At 37.5% G+C, this 21,157-nt stretch overlaps 1 protein-coding gene across 1 annotated transcript in view; it reads left to right on the forward strand.

Moving 5' to 3' along the window:
* Positions 1-21,157, forward strand: part of LOC124719849 — a 259,540-nt gene that overhangs the window by 17,994 nt on the left and 220,389 nt on the right. Inside the window, exons 2-3 of the mRNA XM_047245034.1 lie at positions 675-851; positions 18,303-18,382. Coding sequence (XP_047100990.1) covers positions 18,343-18,382 — 40 coding nt within the window. The 5' untranslated portion in view covers positions 675-851; positions 18,303-18,342. The remainder of the gene's footprint in view (positions 1-674; positions 852-18,302; positions 18,383-21,157) is intronic.

Genomic DNA, 21,157 nt, shown 5'->3' on the forward strand with positions numbered 1-21,157 from the left:
TTATTGTGAAATTGTTTTCAAGTTTGAAGTGCGACATCAGTGGAGGCGGTAGTTGGAAACAGAACCACCAACCCAGTTAGCAATTAAAAGCATCATTGTCAAGTTTTAATTGCATGGAACAAATTGTGATATTCACAAAGGAAGATCAGGAAGACAGCATACAGCTACAAGTCCTGCTTTGTTGGCGTTTGTTAATTCTCCACAGAAGTCTGCTACGCAATGTGCACGTGAAGTGGGGGTTAGCAGTACAAGTGTACATTGAATTCTGAAAGTTGCAAAATGGAAAGTTGACACTCCACAATTACTGCACATGATTAATGATGATCCTGATCACTGAATGCAATTTTTTGAAACCTATCAGCAATTGGTAACTGATGACAAACAATTTGTGATGAAGGTAGTGTGGAGTGGTGGCACAATTTAAACTTAAGGGAACCATGAATCGGCATAACAGTGTGTACTGGGCACCAGAAAGTCTGCATGTTTAAGTGGATAAAGCAGTTAATCTACTAGGGGTTCATGTGCGGTGTGGACTATCATCTAGGATCTTTGTAGGACCCTTTTTCTTTGTTGCTACTGTCACTGGTGAAGTGTACCTGGAAATGTTATGCACATCAATTTTACCAGATATACCTGCATTTTATAGAGCTGATGAAGAGGTCTTCTACCAACAGGATGGTGCACCACCTAGCCGCATGAGCTTTCCTGTATGACAATTTTCCGGGGCATTGTATTGGATGAAGAGGCCCATGAAGTTCCCTCCACGGTCGTCAGATCTAACATCTATGGACTTTTACTTGTGGGGAAGTGTGAAAGATAACGTCTATCAAAGGAAGCCACACATGCTGAAGGTACTTTTCCAGGAGATTACAGCAACATGTGCAGCGATCTCCACTGCAACATTGGCTGATGTAGTTGCGGCGACTGCTCGTCATTCTGTTATGTGCATAGCCGCCAACGGTGAACATTTTGAACATGTACAGTAACCATAGTTCCTTAAAGTGTGTATACATTTTTCTAGCCAACTCTGTATTTAAGGATGTAATTAGTTGTTGTTGTTGTTGTTGTTGTCTTCAGTCCTGAGACTGGTTTGGTGCAGCTCTCCATGTAATTAGTAATGTATTCTTATTGAGCACAAAATATTGTTTAGTATAGAAGAGCAGGATCTTATAAGCTAAGAGCACCTTTCATGAATGTTATCCAGTTAATGTTCTGGCATGCATGTAGGTTGTGGAAACTGAGACCCCTGTCTATGAGAAGCTGAAGAACTGGAACGAAAAGAAATACCAAGCTGAAACTGTGTACATGTTCATCCAAGACATCGTTGAACCTACTCCAAAAAAGCCATTGGATTCAGAAATGGTCAAGTGAGGACCATCTTTAAATCTGATACATTTGAAATGGAATGACCCTAGTTCTTGATTAATGTCCTGTCACAGGATCCAACACCATCTCTTCAAATTCTACTCTGTAAACAAATCTTTGTTGAGAACATTTGCCGACTGTCTGTGGCATGAATAATCCAATTTCTTGTAATTTTCTGTCTGTGATGATAATTTTTTTCCAGTTGACAAGATATGTACTATGAATCTTTTCTCGCTACATTTGTATGTCTTTCTGGGCACTGCATGCTGCAACATCATACATTAAATGCACGTCTTTAGTTTGTTGTAATGAGAAATGTTATACCTTTTACAATTAGTCAACTCCTCTGTGAAGAGAGTGTAGGCAATAGTGTATTATTTTTCAAGATAGTGTTACGGTTGTCAGTTTGAAGGCAGTTGCTTTACTACTAAGCATAAGCAGTTTACACACATTTACTTCAAAAATGTTGTACATTCAAGACCTTATCCTACCTGAAATACACACTTCCAACCATTTGTTTCTTTTCTCAAAATACTCATTTTAGTGTCCTTTACTGTTGGTATTATTTTGACCTGAAGGGATTATGACATCCTGTATTAAAGAACCACATATTATACCAAATACATGACAAAATAGTAAAACCAAATAAATGTCATTGGTGCCAACATATATATGTAAAACATCGTCATCTTTCTTGTGTGTTGAACTAATATAAAGTTCTCGGGTTTCCAGATGCGACAGTTCGATGAGTGTCGCTACCATCGTCTTATGGTAAAGTGTTGAAATGTCATCTTGCTTGATCTTATACAGGTACTGCAGTGAGTAGAGTTGTCCTTGCCTTTGACCCAGCACAGATTGGAGCAGATGAGGGAGTGTACTTGAATCCCAGCATGTTCAGTCAGATACCAACTAGCACATTGTACAGATATCTCTCAGCTCTGAGTGCTCACAGTGTGTTATGGCCAGTAACAGGTCCAAAGCAGAACTTTGTTAATAGCCACCATCTCTGTTTCTGAGGCCGTTATTAGCCCTAAATTTGATGGATTCCTTTATCATGCTGTCCCAAACTACAATGCATTACAAAGCACTCTTGCTCATTCAGAATACAACATGCAGCTTTCTTCCAAACTGTGCTCAGTGACTGCCAATTTGTCTCTCTGCCCCAGAGCTGATGTGCTCCAGGCAGTACTGCTGAATACGACATTGTGTCTGCTCCGTGTAACATGGCCTACGCTCACACTGAATGCTTTAGATGTCATATGGGCACATCCCCAGATGAAGAAGATGGTGATTATCTTTGAAAACTTGAGTTTTAACTCTTGTTTGTCCCGCTCTGGAAACCTAGAAGATTTTATTAGTATATCCCAGTTGTTCTGGAACACATTTCACACACATATATATAACTAGTACTGATAATAACAAACAGCTGGTACATAAAGGGCAGGCTCTATTAAAGGGATCCAGTAGGCTACAAAGCGTGGTGGTACTTTTGGAGTGGTATTCTAAGTGAATTTCTAATCAATCATGGGCTGGTTTGAAAATTGTTTTTGCTTGTTTCTTTGTGTTCTGACATACTTTACATCCGTTAGGACCTCTTCACTATTGATCTATACATTGAACAGTGTATCTAAGGCAATCTAATCTAGTGAAATGAAGAACAAGCATATTTTTTTGAATGGGTTTGTACCAGCAGGAAATGAATGTGTCAGCTTGCAACGTTTGCCTACTGTATTTCTTCACTGATGGTCCTCAGTGTTGACGTACTGTGTTGTGATACTGGCTGAAAAATGGGCGGTGGAATTTCAACACTGACTACTGTAAATAATGTAGCCGACAGGTGCACAATTGTGTTCCCAGTTCTTTACTTTCACTGTTCACAACCCCACAATATACACAGTTAATATAGCCAGTGCGCTATTGTTTAACTTTTGATAAGCCTCGTTAATAGCTCGCAGGCAAACATCAGCATACTGCTACCATAGTTTACTGTCAAACATCTATTAGCAGTAGAAAACTGGTCACAGCAGAATAATATGCTACATATTGAATAACCACTGTCATTGTTTTAACATATGACCTGTTACACATATTTCACAGTTAATAATACCTCTTGTTTAGCACACTTTGGTAGCTTACCAGTAGCACCAATAATTCTTATTCCAGAAACATGCATCACCACTATACCCTCTGTGTTCTTAATAGCTTCAAAAAATGCCTGTGAGATGCCTTTCAAATCGCTACCATTGTCCAGTAAACACTTACCATCACTTGCTTTTGTTACAGGGTGCCACACTTCCTTTTTACTTACCATTTGATCTTCTTCATACAACAAATCCTCTTTAATCCTTTGCCTGGAAAGACTATAATCCAGATTACCAAATTAATTACCAGACACAGTCAAATGACAAATAGCATGGTTTCTTCCTCATTACCACTCTCAAACTCCAACTCTTCATTACACCTAACATTATCTTCCCTTATTCTTTCTTTGTGTAACACATTGTCATCATTATCAATTATAAATTTAAATACCTCATCCTTGTCACTACTGAATTCGTCACTGCTATCATCATTACAGCTGCTGTCAGAATCAGACCCACTGTCACTTTGATTGTCATCAAATACTTGGCTTATTAGTTGATTATTGTTTCCAGTATTAGACCATAAAGCAATACACCTGAATTCCTTATGTTCTCTTAAAAATTTACCATCTGTCTGGACACTTTGGACATCCTGGGCAATAGCAACACACTGTGTTTCATCCCTTATTTTATTATAGTACATTCCTCCTCTACTTTTATGGGATAAACATTGCTACCCACACCATCATTCAACATCTCACTAGAATTAGAAATTACACTTATCTTACTACTATCATTTACATTACCCTTACCTGTGATTACAGAACATTTATATACACATGGTTCTTCATCACTACCTGCTCTAGTGCAAGCCAAAACTGGAGCATTATATAGTTTAAATGGTTTGATCCAGAATTAAAATAATCTGCTCCATTTCTTTTACCTGAATTTCTCCTACTATTTCTGTGTCCATTCTGGCTATCTTCCACCCAACCATTCCTTAAATTTCTACTGTAATTGGGCCTGTTCATCCAATTTACCTGAAATTCTCTCCCTAATTGATTATTGTCATCAAAATTCCTCCTACGATCTTCCACTGAGGGCTTCACCCTCTCCACTTTATCAATATGACTCAGATATCACTAATATTACCTGTAGGGGCAGGTACGAGCAATTCTCTAACTTTCTGAGGCAACTTAGTTTCTAAACCCAAACATTTCAGTTTTTTTTATCCAAAGCTGACAGAATCCTTTCATAGTACCCTTCCTAGAGGCAAATCTCTCTCCTCCACAAAATTCACTCAAAATTCTCTGCTGCTTCTCTTTGGACCAATATTCGTATAGAATTGGTTTTTCAAAGCTGTGCCATGAAGGCATGATCTGTATCGCTTCATAGGCTCAGATGTTATTGAATTTAGCATCTGTTAAAATTCAGGAGTAAGTAAAAAACCTATAATTTTTTGTTTTCTTCAAAAAAAAATTCCTGCCCCGAAATACAGGCCTCCGAAGATGAGACTGCGAACACCATTTCGAAGATGCGAATTTAGGAAAAATTTTTGAAACGCTTTATCTCTGTAACTGTTCTAGATATTTTAAGAGTTTTTTTTAATTTAAAAGATAATTGCTTTATGATTACAATGATGTCCTCCATTTGGACATATCTGCCAAAGTTCTTTTACTGTCGCCTTTTGAATTTTATTTTTTTAATAATTTTCGGATTTTTTTTTTTTTTTTCAAAAATGCTAATCCAGAAAAGTTAGATTTTTTTGGTTGATTAGTACTATGTAGTACTCTCTGTAAAGGATAGCTTCCACTTTTAAGTTGGACAGGTTTTATTTAAAAAAATCTTTTTTTTTTCAACTTTCATGCGTAATATATGACTCCACTGAAGTTGTTTCTTACTAATTTCTTTGTTACAATGTTTATTTCTATTGTCTTTGTTGCAGTTATTTTTTATCACTTTCTTTTTTGCATTTACTTCTTTTCACTTTCATTGTTGAAGATATTTCTTACACTTGGTGGTAGTTTTTTGTCAGTTTCTTTGTTGTGGGTGTTCATTGCAGGTTTCTGTATTGTAGTTGCTCAGTGCTAATTTGTTTACTGAAGAGGCTTCTAAGAAATCTGAGACCATCCAGTGCATTTTGTGTTTTCATGAGGAATTTGCCAGTCGATACAGTTGCAGCGTGTTTTTTGAAATTGACTGTTTGAAATGTCTTTTGACTGGGGCCACCGGAGAGTGAAGTGTGCTGACTATTTGGATATTCATAAAAGAGTTAAATATAAGACAAACAGAAAAAGTAGACTTTGTTCAGGTTGGGAATAAGTGTTCTCATTTGAAGACTCTGTTTCAAAGTAAAGATGTTTCCAGCGATGACTTTTTGTGTTATATATGTTTTGACAGAATAACAACAATGATAGTATCAGAACAATGTGAAGCCTCCCATGGTGCAGATGATGCAAATTTTGCATCAGTAAAGGAGAAATTAAATACCCTGAATCAGTCAACTACAGAGGTAGATGTTTGTCCTGTTAAGAAACCGTGGTCAGTGAAGTCGAATCAGCAGCTCTATGCATCAAGAAAGTGCAGAAAAATTACTAAAGCTATGGATGAATACACTACAGCAAAACTGACCATACTCTCGAAAGTAGAAATTCAGAAGAAAATGAATCAAAGCCCTCTTGCACCTCTAGCCAGGAATTTTTCACAAATATCAATTCAGCTGTTGTATACTGTGCATCCTACAGTGAAAAGGCGCAAGTTTTAACTATTATTCCATAGACATTTTTAAAGAAAACAAATTTGAACCACTTTCCATCAGTATCAAAGTACATGGTAGACAAATCAAGAAATGTGAAGTCTGTAAAAGGAATCTTAGGAAGACCAGATCCCTATTATTGTCATCCTGTAGAAGCAGCTCAGGTTCTTATAGTGCAGTCATTTTATCTGGAAGATAAATGGGACTCTTCTTGTCAGAGTGCCAACAAAAAAGACACTATAACACTAACAGGTGAAGGTCAAAAAGTTGTGAAAGTGTAGTGGTACATGACTTACAGTATTAAAGAAACTTTTGCAATTTATAAGATCAATAATACAACTTCACATATCGGAAGATCAAAATTTTATGCACTATGACTTAAGTGGGTAGTTCCAACCCACCTAGAGATGTCTATTTATGTGTGTACGGCATGAATTTTGAACTTTGTGTGGTAATTTTGAAGAACTTACTGGAGCACATGACATATGACACCTCTGTTAGGCGTGTGAACTCATTAGTAGTCTGTAACATAAAACAAGGGTACCATTGGTGTAATGACCAGATTTCAATTTTTACAGGAGGGACATATTTTCAAAACAAGACCACAAGTGTTGCAGCTATAAGTGATGACACAGGACATGACTCAGCACATGCTTTGCTAGCAGTGCAGAAAATTCTTCAACTGCAAACAGGGGCAGACAAGATCGTTATTATTTCTGATGGTACTCCTAATCATTTTAAAAATTGTTACCAGCTGTTTGAATTGAGTAAGTCAATATTGCCAACTGATTGGGTACACAGTGCTACTGGTCATGGGAAGGGGCCTTGTGATGTTGTAGGAGGCCTGACGAAGCACCATGCTCCAAAACATAATCTTTACATTCCAAACATAGCTGCGATACAGAATGCTTAGGATTTTATGAGAGTTGTGAAATCTTACACATCCGCAGCCCTCATTCTTTTGTCCAAAGAGGAAATCGAAGAATTCTGTGAGCAGAAAAAAGAAGAATTGGCCAAAAAAATTACTCCTGTGAAAGAAATTCAGAAGAGACATTTTTGGACTCACTTTAAAGAGCAAGAAAGAAGACATTTAATTCATTCAGCCAACACCTCAGAAACAGTAGGATAATATTCAGATTCACAACCTGAGAAGGGGGATGTTTGTGGCATGTGTGTGTGACTGGGATTGCAGAGATTTATTGACACTAGTTATGAGTTAAACGAAATTGTAGTGAAATTTATGCTACCACATGGACCAGTTGCTGGATGTAAGTGTCCAGCTGAAGGACAGCAACAATGCCATCAGTGCTCACCTTCTGTTCACAATGTTCTCAAGTGCTCCAGTTCCTATTGGTTCAACAGGAAGGCATCACTCTATATTAAAGGAAGATACTAAAGTACTGGAACACATTTTTAGTTCATTAACTGGCTAATTTCGGTACAAAACAGAGTACACATAAGTTATATAAATTGAAACTTTTTAGTCTTTGGACCTTTCACATACGTTTTGGAATCATTTAAAATGCTTGAAAAATGTGTCTCTTACTCATCTTTCAAACTACTAAAATTTTGTTAAATAAGGGTAGTTTTTGATTTTTATGAGCCTGTTATGTGATAATGTGATGGTAAAACATGCTTTATATATGGCAAAAATTTCAATTGTTTGTGAAACCTGTTCAACTGAAAAGTGGAGGCTCCCCTTTTCAGGGAATGTAAAATAATATGGTACTAATCAACAGAAAAAAAAATCAAAATTTTACAGATTGGAATTTCTGAAAAAAAAAATTCCATAAATTAAATAAAAAAGTTCAGAATGCTATAGTAAAATTACTTTGTCAGATAAGTCCAAATGGAGGATTTCTTTGTAATCATAAAGCAATTAGCTTTCAATTAAAAAAATCAATAAAATATCTAGAGATGTTCCAGAGATACAGAATTTTAAAATTTTATCAAAAAGTCACATCTTCAAAATGGTATGCACAGTGTCATTTTTGGAGGGCTGTATCTTGGAGCAGAAATATAAACTAAATTCAATAACATCTGAGACTATGAAGGTAACATTTTTTCCTACCCTGCCTGTATTGTTATGGACTATGCCTGAAGTACAACTATCAGCTACATGAGCTGCCCACCCGTGAGCTACCCCTTTTAAAAAATCTTTCACAAATGACATTTTCTCCTTGTGATTGCATGCTTCAAGCAAATTATTAAATTTTCTAATGAGATCCTATGGATGCACTTGAACATATGGTTCAAAACTATTAAATTTGTTACAACTAACAAATGAAGTTCTGTTTGGGACACTACATATTCTATACTTTAGATTTTGTATTTCTTCCATCTTTTTTTCCATATCAGCCAATTTGGAATCTACATTATGATTTACTTTTACCAGTTTTTCCTCTACCTCTACTGCACACTTGGTTTCCACTTCTGTTTCTAAATCATTTTTAATCTGATTGATTTGGTTCAAGTTTAACCCTGTTTTCAGCACAAAATTTCCTGGCTGCTTTGATTTCATCTTTAAGCTGTTTTTTGGAAACCTGCAGCCTCCTAATATAGTCATCACAAAGCTTCTTTCTGTCTTCTACACATTTACTACTCATTAATGTTAATTTATCATTAGTGTTATGTGCTACTTTCTTTATCTTTTCATCACAATCGTTAGCTACTTCCTCAACCTTCTTATTTAATTCTGAAAGATTAGAGTTGACTACCTTAATCTCCTTTTTAATTTATTTCTCCAATTCATCCTTGAAGCTGACCATGTCAGTTCTAATGCTATGAGTTTTCTTTTCCACCTTAATAATGTCTTCTTTCGTACACATACTACTCACAATTTCTTTTAACATTCATTCCAATTTTTCGTCTGCCCTAACCTGTTGCCCTCGCTGACTTTCACTACTCTCCCTTAACCTTAATGATTTCATCCACTTCAGTACTGTTTTCATCCATTTCACTTCCATCATCATACAGTGTACATGTCGCTTTTATCGTTTCATCTACAATAGGGCTTTCGTCCCCATCATTCAAAGTTACGTGCATGTCATTTACAGAACCAGTTCCCCATTGTCTCTTCTCTCTCATCACACTGTCTTGTTCGTTAAGGCCACTCATTATGCATAATTTAATATAAAATGACTTTTTTATGAAATTACCTTATTCTTATTCACTCGTCTTCTGCGGCTGCTGCTGCTGCAGTTGCAGCAGCAGTAATCATCATCTCGATTCATCGTCTGCACAGCTGCGTCTATGTGCGTGCTGATTTGCTGCTCCTGTACTCAATGGCTGCTTCCATAGAACCCACTAGCTGATTGACTGCTCTCATACTGTGGCCATGAAACCCATTCGCTGATTTGCTGTTGCACTTCCTTTGTTATAATCACTGTATTGTAAACTGTTCTTGAGATAGTGTTCATAGTTCGTGAGTCCTAGTTTATTGTGCCCAGTTACAATAATCATCACCCAGAAGGGAACCATACATGATGTTCACCTGCTTTATTTGTTTGTTGATGGTCCTTGGTGTCAACATACTGCGTTGTGTTACTGACTGAAAAGTGGGGAGTGGAATTTCAACACTGACTACTGTAAATAATGTAGCCAACAGGTGCACAGTTGCATTCCTAGTTCTTTACTTTCACTGTTCACGACCTGCCAATAAACACAGTTAATATGGCCAGTGCACTATTGTTTAACTTTCGATGAACCTCATTAATAGTATTCAGGCAAACATCAGCATACTGCTACCGTAGTTTACTGTTGAACACCTATGAGCAGTAAAAACCTGATCACACGGTTATTGCAGAATAATATGCTACATATTGAATAAACACTGTCATTGTTTCAACACATGACCTATTACACGTATTTCACAGTTACGTTGATGCATTGTTGTTGACCTAACCAGCACAGGTTTCTCGTCTGAAAATCGCCTGTGGACTGATTGTCTCGGGACCAAAAATTGGCCCTTTATACATCATCTCAGTAATAGGCACTGAAACTACACATTGTTCAGTGTTTAAGTTGCAGAAGTTACAATTAAAACATAAATCATTAAATTAACTGAATACATTGAAAAATTGGTTCTTTTTAACAGTTTGTTCTGCACAGGGGTTAAGCCGAATTATTTGTTTAAATGATGAAATTAACAGATATAGATATAGAAACAATACTTTTTACAAACCTGTTAATTACTTTGGAATTAATGAAGAGCTGGATTTGTTAATATATTTTCAAATAAAGCCAAATAAATACTTCAAGAATCCTAGTGATTCTTTTTCCAAATGTGTATAATTAGTACAGAATTTATATTTGTTTGTAAGTCAGCAATAGAATCTAAGCCACAAAACAATTACTGATTTCATCCTATAACAAAAGATATTAACAATAAATTGTCAAAATAAATTAGAAAATCAATTACATACACAAAACGGAGCACAAATTTAGATCTTGTGCTATATTCTTTAAAACTGAGGCCCAACCTTCCTCTTTTATGAAATTTCAGATTATACTTACATATTTTGATGGTAATTAGTCAAAAATTAAAAAACAGAAATGAATTTAAGGAGGCAGATAACAAAACAAGAGGAAGTAAGAAGATCCCAGCTTGCTTTGTCATAAGCTTACATTTTGACAGTGTAAGAAGACTACTGCATCTGACAGGATGATTAAATAAATTTCAGACATTGTTTGTAATACCTTAAAGCTGTTTGTATACTTTTCATTTGATACACAGCAATTAATGTTCCTTTGAATACCCCTCATTGAAGCATTGAACCTAGATTGAAATGCTTATTTCTTACATGTGTATATGCTGAAGCTTATGTATGATTTATATCCTCAACAGATAGTTTGTTCAAATATTTACACTATGTGATCAAATCACATGTTGAAAACTGCATTCTTCCCTTAGGTGAGAATGGTCTCTTCTACATTTCACAATGATCTTGGTACTTCCTTAAGCAGGAAAGTGTATGAAATTGGTCCATAATTTGAAGAGTCGCCCTTATGGTGGTTTTGAAGGTACTGAAGGTTCATTGGATAAACAAGTCAGTCACCTTTGTTCTAATAGCTTACAATACTTCCTGAAGTCTTGCTCAGTGCACACAAAATAACCTAGACCATAGCTGCTGTGCAGATGGCGTGGTTGGGGAGGACAACAATAGTTATGGAGACTTTGTTGTGGACAACCACAGCATGTTGGGGGAGGTGCAGATCAACAGCTGAAACATCTGCACAAATGTATTTCTTCCATAGCTTGTCAGCTACAACTACTAAGCCTGTGAATGGTAATATCAACTGGTTATGTAAGTATGACCAATGGTTTGACAAATGTAGATGTTAAGATTAAGTACTGTCTCACTAGAATACTGAAGAACAACAAACCACATAAACAGAAGATCATTCAAAGTGAAACCAGGTGGACTGTGTGCTGCCAGAAGGAAATCTCCTAAAACAAAAAATATGTCATAATGGCCAACACCACTTAATATGGTACTGTCAGTGTAAAATAAAGAAAATGTCACACATGGGGATTGTGTGTCATCCCCCTGATAACCATTTCAGCAGGCATTACCTAAAAATATAACATTCATTTTCTTCTTCTTCTGGTTTTTCCGAAGTAGTGAAGCCTGAGGAAGTACTTTCAGTTATTATATGAGTATGGTGTCTATTGTTTTGGACATTTCTGGAAGAACACACACCACACTGAATCCGCAGCTATGACAGCAATTGTAGTTGGAGGGAGAGGAAGGCAGAGAAAGGGAAGGGACTAATGATATTAGCTGCATCGAGACTTTACACAGAGTCAGCAGCGGTGAGTGAAAATGTGTGCTGTAGAGGGACTCAAACCCATGATCTTCTGGTTACTAGGCAGTCACATTAACCACAATGCCACCTGGAGACAGTGTTTATTGCAAAAACGCAGACTATCTCATCGTGCTCCCCAGCAGACTCTCACAGCCACCCAGTGGCACCTATCAGCAGTCCCTGTCCATGCCGTACTTTCTCGCTGATTTTATATTCACACTGGAGGTTGAATGTAAGTGTACATCCACACTGAAGGTAGGGAATTAATTACCTATTGAGGTGAATCAATAGTATGAATGCATGGTAAAACTTGCTCACAATTAACTCACCATGTAAAAAGGAATTGGTCAAATCTAGAAATAGAACTATTCACACAAATTTAATTCAGCATAACTAAAACAAACTTTTCTTCATATCATTGTCAACTCTCTGCCAGGACAAGAACTTTTTTTTTTTCCTTCAGTATGGGATACTTAACCAACCACAGTTTGTATTTCAAGATGGCTTTCATACTGAGGTAGTTATCAGTCAGCAGTTGGTTCCCACTCCTTGTTGCACATATCCTGCAGATGCGTGCTGTTTCATTTAGTTTCAACACAATAGACAACTAAATTTTTACCCAGTGAACTCAGTTGTGTAACAGTCCATCCCACAGAAATCAGCTGAAGACAGCAACATTCTCTGTTGCCAAAATAACTGGTGATCTGAGGCATCTCAACACCTTGGAAAATTACTAACATTATCAGACATATTGGGATTTTAAATTGTTGTCTATATCTTGCTTACGTCTTTCATTCTTGCAGTCTGTAAATATGATACTGAATACTTTTTCTGTAATACTGTATTGTATAAGTTGGGCAAGCCCAGATAAACCTATTGTTTACATTTGACTGCACAAAAATTAGTTGTCCTCTAAGAATTCTAAGTCTGGCTGTCTACACAATTTGGCAACACTATAGTATGTGTATGTGTCTGGAGGAAATGTTGTCTTCCACTCGAGCTGTTACAGTGTTGTGTCTGGTAGTAAATGTCGCGCAATGTAGATGCATAGTTGAGAGTTTAAGTCCTCTCATTCTTTTATTTTTTAACCACATTTCGGCTGTGTACTTAATGTATCAGTCTGATAGAAACTCAGGGATAATTTGCTTCACTTTCTAATCTTCTGTGCAAGAGCTCATGGCTGCATCAAGATCGGAATAGATTATAGTCGAGAGTTTTCTTTCCATAGAGCAGCAACCAGCCATCTGCCACTGGTCTCTTGATGCCAGCCACCATCTGACCAGTTGAGCTCATTGCGACGTATTTTTGGCACCTTGCTGCTCTCGCATTTAAATTGTTTCTTTGTGTAGTTTGATTCTCCGCATGAAATAACTTTGATAAATGGGGTGGACACCATGCAGTTACACATGTGTAGGTTATTGTGAATATATTTATCAGTTGCCATTTTCTTATTTGAACTTCCAGTATTTGATGTGTAGTTTTGAACTGGATTGTGTGTAGTTGAATCTTATAAATATTGTTTAAGTGTTATGAAATAGATGCAAGAGGAAAGGGTCTAACACTTCAGACATATTTTTCATTTTGGGGTTAACTGACAGGTGAATGAGCCTCCATATTTGCCATGTCTTTTATAACAGCATCTTCTCAATGTTGATAGCTGTGGCATAGGGAAGCTCTATGAGTGAACTGATGACACTGAAACCAAAATGCGGTAATAGACACCAGTTTGATTTTTGTTGCTGTTAATTGTGGCATGTTGTACTTCTGCTATTGACTTCTTAACTTTGGCAGTTCAATGCAAATGTTGCACGAAAGTTAAATGGTAATAGTTCATCACGTATGTCAATTATTGAAACTTCATGAATGTGGAAATTCATTCATGCCAGAATGAAAGAAACAAGAAAATGCTTTTCTGATGTGGTTTTCCTAATATCGTTCCACACTTCACACAAATGCTTCAAGGTGCATTCACCCCTCTGTTAAACCCACAGCAAACAGTACGTCACATATTTTAGATATCTTCCTCGTGCTACTTAGTTTATAATGCATAAACAATGTTAAAAAGATCAAATTATGAAAAATCCAATTCATAACTGCAAGTCAAATACTAGAATTTTAAATTAGAAAATTACAGTTGATAAATACACTCATACCTTTTGTGTAGCTCCATGTTCACTTGGTTTACTAAAGTTATTTACTGCAGAAAATCCAACTATGCTAATAAATAATTTCATGCTTATCAGTGTGAGAGCATAAATGTACTCCAAACGCAGATGCACCACATTCATCAGTTCGGACTACAACCATTGTCAGATGCTTGGTGGTCAGCAGCTGGGTTGCAGTGGTTATGTAGGGTGAGGAAACATTTAAGCATAAACTGTTGTGATCTTGATGCAGCCAAAGGCTCTTTTGTTATTACTGTGTGGTTAGAAAGTGAAGCAGATTACCTTTGAGGTTTCATCAGCTTCACACTTTTAGCAGGCAGTCAAACTGCAGTTAAAAAATAAAGGAATGAATAGACTGGAGCGTACAACTTTGCATCTACATTGCATGACATTTACCACTAGACCACGAGTGGTACAACACTCTAACAACTCAAGTGAAAGACAACGTCTACATCTTACAGTGTCTGCATCCTGTGTTGTCAAATCATGCATATGACAAGGCTTAGAATTCTGAGGGGTGGGGAACTTTCTGTGCTGTCAAGTGTATGTGTTCAGTTGTTTCATTTAATGTGGTCTGGTAGTTGCTTCACATACTCATTTGATATAACTTTTTGTTAATGGTAATTACATTACCTGAGAGCTTGTATAGTTACAAATATTATTGATTGATCAATGGAAGGTCCAGGATGTAAGAACAATAATATAGAGGATAGATTTCTACTCATAACGTAGAAGAGTCATCGAGTTGTGGGCCGGCACAATGAAAAGGACACTGGAAGTATGCACAATCTCTGACAAAGTCCTTCCTCAGAAGTAGAACTCTCTCTCTCTCTCTCTCTCTCTCTCTCTCTCTCTCACACACACACACACACACACACACACACACACACACACACACACACACACACACACACGGCTACTGCCTGTGGCTATTAAGGCCCGACTGTGACTGTTTGACATGAGCAACAACTGCTGAAGTGAGTGACAGGTAAAAGGAGGCGGCACAGGTTGAGGAGTGGGAGGGATAGTAGGGTAGGGGTTGGGGAAGAAGTGAACCAACTGTGAGCTACTACCTGAATTCTGGTCTAACTTCTGTATCAATATTTTGTGATCAACACAACTGAACACCTTAGTTGATTAAAAAAAGATGGCTAGTGCTCGAAACCATTTGTTTAATCCATCCAGTACCTCACAGAGAAAAGAGAATATAGCATTTTCAGTTGTTAAACCGCTTCTAAAACTGATCTGGACATTTGATAGCAAATTATGTGAAATAAAATGATCAATTATCCTTACATACACAGCCTTTTCAGTAACTTAAGCAAACACTGTTGGCTTAGAAATAGGTCTAAAATTGGTCACATTATCCCTTTCTCCCCTTTTACAAAGTAGCTTTTTCACGCAAACAGATAGCTTGTTAGTGGTCGTGCCCACATAGAATGTGCCACAGATGTTACCGCTTATTTGGTAGATCGTATGGTTGTTTTCACAGGTGGCGCTGTCTTTGATCAAATAGGGAATGCCAGTGATAGGACTGGAGTAGATATGGCTTCTGGGTCTGTTGCAGGGATATAAGCCTTGATGCAAGGGGCTAGGAGCAAGAGAGGAGTAGTGATGGATAAGAGTATTGTCTAGGACTGGTGGACAACAAGATATCATTATGGGAGGGTTGGGGAAGACAGTAGTGAGGATATTTTAGGACAGGTCGGGAAACAGTCAAAACTGAAATGACAAATATCCTCCCCATCCCTCCCACAGTGATATTCCACCACCCACCCAACATATGAAATATACTTGTCCATCCCTAGCCTGCCACAGTTCCCAACTCCTTGGTACATGCCTCATATCTATGCAATAGACTCAGACGCAAGACCTGTCCCATACATCCTTCTGTTACCACCTACTACAATCATATCACTGGCCTCTCTTACCCCATCCAAGGCAGGACCACCTGTGTAAGCAGCTGTGAGATCTACAAACTTAGTTACAACCACTGTGCCGCATTCTACATGGGCATGACTACTAACAGGCTAACAAGCAGAGAAATCTTCCTACAATATATCCATTGTTCATAAATCCCCCCTCGCCTCCACCTTCCATTCTTCCACCTGCCTACCCCCTTCCCAGCTCCCACTGCAATACTTATCTTGCCAATGCACCTAGAAGTTCTTTCCCTCTTCTGTACCCTCCCTTTCCTCCTCCCCATTTCCACACTCTTCCAGCACAGTCTCTTGATGCTGCTCCTAGCAACCCACTTGGATAGTCTCACAGGTAGCACCAGCACCACCCCACCCGTAACCTGATACTCCGCCCTCTCCCTTCCACAACCTACGTCTTCATACACCGCCCCATCCGAGCAGATTGCTGTTTCATCAGACGCAGATGCAGTCACAGTCGCAGTTGGACTCTAGTGCTCTGAGGCAGTGGTCATGTGTGTGCGAGCTATGCTAGGGTGAATATGTGTGTGTGTGTGTTTTAATGCAGAAGGACTTTGTCTGGAAGCTTTAATATTTTAGCAGGCTTCTCATTTTGCCTCTCTGTGGCTCAACACAGCCTCTATGTGATGAATAGCAATATATTCTTCCCATATTAATGTTATTCATTGTTTGTAAAAAATGTAACTCAATGCTGCCTCTATATGATGAATAGCAATATAGCCTTCCCATGTTATTCATTGTTCATGTAAAATGTAACTAAGTCTGACACATTATCCTGAAGCATTTGGAAGTTACATCTTAGGCCTTAGATGTTATTTTCTTCCATTTTATCAAGCAATTTCCTGCCTCTTGACCCACTCCCGAATCTTGTAAGATGGCACCAAGACAAAATTTACCCCATTGCTTTTGTGGTTGCAATTGTGGTGTTTTCTGTAAAAAGAGATACACAGTTTCTGTAGGAGCTGATGTTCCACATACCAAATTGTTTGATCACAAATACCAGATTATTTTATCACTACTTTCAAAAACCATCCTATGCTGATTGCCACAAGGAAAATCGCTTTTATTGAGATAGCGCGTTGTTAATGGTTTCCAAAACAGGACAGCTGCTAGGATAGTAATTTTGTTGCTTTATGTGGCTATTCATACATCAATGTGTGTGCCATTGTGATTGATTTAGACTAAGTTTGCTTAAAAGGCAAACAATTTGCTATAAAAGATACTTACTTATTTTGCAATTTAATTGTAGCTATGTTTTTTTGACACATTCCCCACAGTTGTAGCAGAAAGCCTTCATGCTTCATACTATCACCTGCTCAGCAGTTTCGTAACTGGCGGGAACTAGGAAGAACGCCATCTGTTTTTTATGAAGCTCTCAGTCCTATGCAGGTTACAGTCAATATCTGAGGGATGTCATAGTTAAAAAAAGAGTTCTGTAAATAGCATGTTTATGTAGCCACCCTGAGTGTACAAGATAAAAGTAAAGGAGTGTGTTAGTAAATAGACCATTTTTTTGTTTGAATGTTTTAAGAAGAAGAAATAACACTTTTTTTTTTCAATTTGTTGTATTCCGGTAAGAAAATTCATTTATACAAAATATTGTGTGTTAGTGAAAAAGTGTGTGTGTGTGTGGGGGGGGGGGGGGGGGGGTTCTAGTGAAAAAGTGTGTGAGTGGGGGGGGGGGGGGAGCACTGCACTGAAAACATTGTAAAATAATGCTCCAATTTTGTTTATTCATATGTGTTATCTACAGTGCTATTTCAAAAACATTTTCCCACGCAAGTGGCATAACATTTAGCACCCCCCTCCCCTCCTCACCTTGTATCACCCCTCTTCCTTTCACTCCTTCCCTCGTACATTACTTACCATAGCTTGGTAAGACCTTTAAAAATAAATCTAAATCTAGTGAGCATAGAAACTGATTATTTTTGCTACTTATTATGAGACACCTTGTTTACAAATTTTGCATGACCAGCACCAACAGTGCTGCAAATGGTCACCTGAGTCACTTTGGCCTTAAACCAACTCTGATTATCTCAGTACAATTATTCCATCCATTTAGTGCAGCAAAGAAAAGAGACCTGGTTGTGTAACTAATTGCACGAGTAAGAAATGATCACTGTATAAATAAAACTTAGATCAATGATATACTTTATGCAATAATTAAGACTTATCTTTCCTCTAATTCCAGAAAGTGATGACCTTTGAAAGATGGTGGTGTGTTTTAACAGATGAACTTGATCTCTGCATTCAGAGATCTGTGGAGAACAAGTAAGCATGTTTGAAATTTCTCTTGTTTCTTACATGTTGCTTACAATGACTGCCTTTTGTCACGTTCAAAATGTAGATTACATTGATATTTAACTGATTTCATATTTCTCTCTTTTGTGATTAAGTAGTATATGACTTGTCATCAGGTCCTTTGAAGCTGAAAACTCACCTTAGAACATATAGGCCGCCCGCTGTGGCCGAGCGGTTCTAGGCGCTTCAGTCCGGAACCACACAGCTGCTATGGTCGCAGGTTCGAATCCTGCCTCAGGCATTGATGTGTGTGATGTCCTTAGGTTAGTTAGGTTTAAGTAGTTCTAAGTCTAGGGGTCTGATGACCTCAGATGTCAAGTCCCATAATGCTTAGAGCCATTTGAACCATTTTTGAACATGCAGTTAGCAATTCATTGTGAAGTAAATTTGCAGATTTGTTCCACAAACTTGAACCATTTAGTTACGTAAAAGGCTTCAGTAAGGTCACAAAATATACCAGCAGGATTATTTTGGTTGTTTTTAGTTCTGCTAGGTTTTCATTCATAAGGGTATATGGTGGCTGCTACATGTGAAACTCAAAAGTATTTAGCAAATTTTGTTTGAGTTAAGGACTGATTATGAATACGGCTCAAGGTTAATTGTACAACCTTTCACAAGATTTTACTAATCTGCTAGAAACACTGTCATGGAAAAATATTGCTGCTTTTAGCAACTTGATGGTATTTTTAATTCCCTTTGGTCTTGCATATTTGATATTAACGATGTTTGGTGATGTAAAAAGTATTGAATTATCAATTTCACGGCTGAAATGCCACAATTATTAAAATATTTCTGGCTATTATTCTGTGGTTTTTCCTGATTTCTTTGATGACTTGTGGCATATAAGTTCTTGTATTCCATTTGGAACTAATTAAAGAATGGAAACTCCAGGTAGGAATATCAACAATTCAGAAAAAGGTAGATTGCTACTCACTGTAAAGGAGACACGTTAAGTTGCAGACAGGCATAATTAATATACAAGTTAATGTGTCTTCTTTATGGTAAGTAGCAATTTGTTTTTTTCTGCAGCATTAATTGTTTGTAGAATGCAAAGGTTACAATATTTACACTGTAACCAAAGGAGTAAGCGACCGTTTTCTTCAAAGTGAAAGTGCTTTGTAAACAAACAACTTCTGTTTCTTTGGGTTCTTCTTGGAACACTCAAACAGCTTATAGTTGTTCAGTTTTCAACACTTGTACCAAAGTTATAATAAAGTTTTAAAATGATGACACTACCACCATCTGCCTGTGTGTTTTTTCATTATTTCCCAAATTTAGGCTTTTGAGCCATTACCAAATGCAACTGGCAAAAATATTAGTACATATTAGCCATTTCGTGCTGCCTGGTTTATATTTACAGGTCTCAATGAAATATTTTGTTAGTGATATGTTTGTCAGACATGCTTGACATGTACTGATCTCTTTCCCAGTGGCAATTAATAATGGCACGAAAAAAGAAATAATAAAAAAGAACATGTAGGCAAATGGAGATAGTGTTACTGTTAGTGTTACGTGTCATTTAGAATGGAAAATGCCAATGTACATCTCTTAGGCTCTGCAAGAGATGAAAATATCCATGTGAATAAAGAGAAAAGTTTTAAATTAAGGGAGAATGATTGAGAGCTGTAGACTGCCGCTAGGCTTTCTGTTTGTGCAGAGCTGCCCGTCTGGTGGAAGTGGATTGCTGTAGTGGGTGTATGTTGTTCTGTGCAGCCACAAGTGGAAAGTGTCATGATAAATGTTCATGGAGAAAACATAAGACTTGAATTAAAAACGTAAAAATGTATCTTTGATATCTTCTCCAGTTGTTCTTGTTCTTCTTACTGTTGATCTTGCTATGGAACAAGTACTTGAGGTGGAGGCAAATATTTAAATTGAGGTCTGCAAGACTGGATGATGTAATATGACCAAGTTGTATTCTTAACAGATGAGAGAATATAAGTTTTAAGTGGAAAGAGGTATTTGAGGTGCTAGATCAGAATTGACCTCTGTTTCAGTGTATTTCTTAAATTGTCGAAGTAGGGGTCCCCATCAAGGCACAAAGAAGAAGAGAAGCTGGAAGTGAATAGCAGGACCAGCTGTGAATCCTGTAATAAATAATATAGGTGACTGTATATTCAGAGAAGTTTTGTTGTGTGAGCATATATGGAATTCAAGGAGTAAAGAAACTTCTATAGCCCTTGTGTGTGAACCTCCCTGTGTGTCAACATGATACTCACACATCCAGTCTGAGGACAAACTAAGACCCAAACCAAGTTGCATATGTTGACAATATAGGCCAGGAGAAAGGAAATATGGTAGTGGGAGAGTGGAAAATCAAAAAAGAACATCAATTTAAAAAGATTTTCCTTTTATATTCAAGGAGAAGTACAGTTGCCAAGGGCAACTGCCAACAACAATGGAACATCTAGCTGTAGACACGTGGTATAAACAGATAAGAAGAATTGGTAAAGAAATAGGGGAGAACAAATTGCCAAGAATTTGGGAAGTAAAAGAAGGGTGCTGATAAAGGTTAAACAGAAGAGCACAGTTGATCATAGTAACAAAAGTCCATCGCTAAGGATTGTAAATGTGTGACAGAAGAAAAAGGTCTACAATCCTTATACAGTTTGTGTTACGATAAGGAAGATGTTGTGGTGAGTTCCGTGAAGAAGAATGGTGACAGGATGGCAATCTACAAACATTGTGTCCGCCTCTCGACTCGGCATGCAGCCTACGGCACCACACAGTTTTTGGTTGCCAGCC

This window comes from Schistocerca piceifrons, chromosome 11 (assembly GCF_021461385.2).
Source record: "Schistocerca piceifrons isolate TAMUIC-IGC-003096 chromosome 11, iqSchPice1.1, whole genome shotgun sequence".
Lineage (NCBI taxonomy): Eukaryota > Metazoa > Arthropoda > Insecta > Orthoptera > Acrididae > Schistocerca > Schistocerca piceifrons.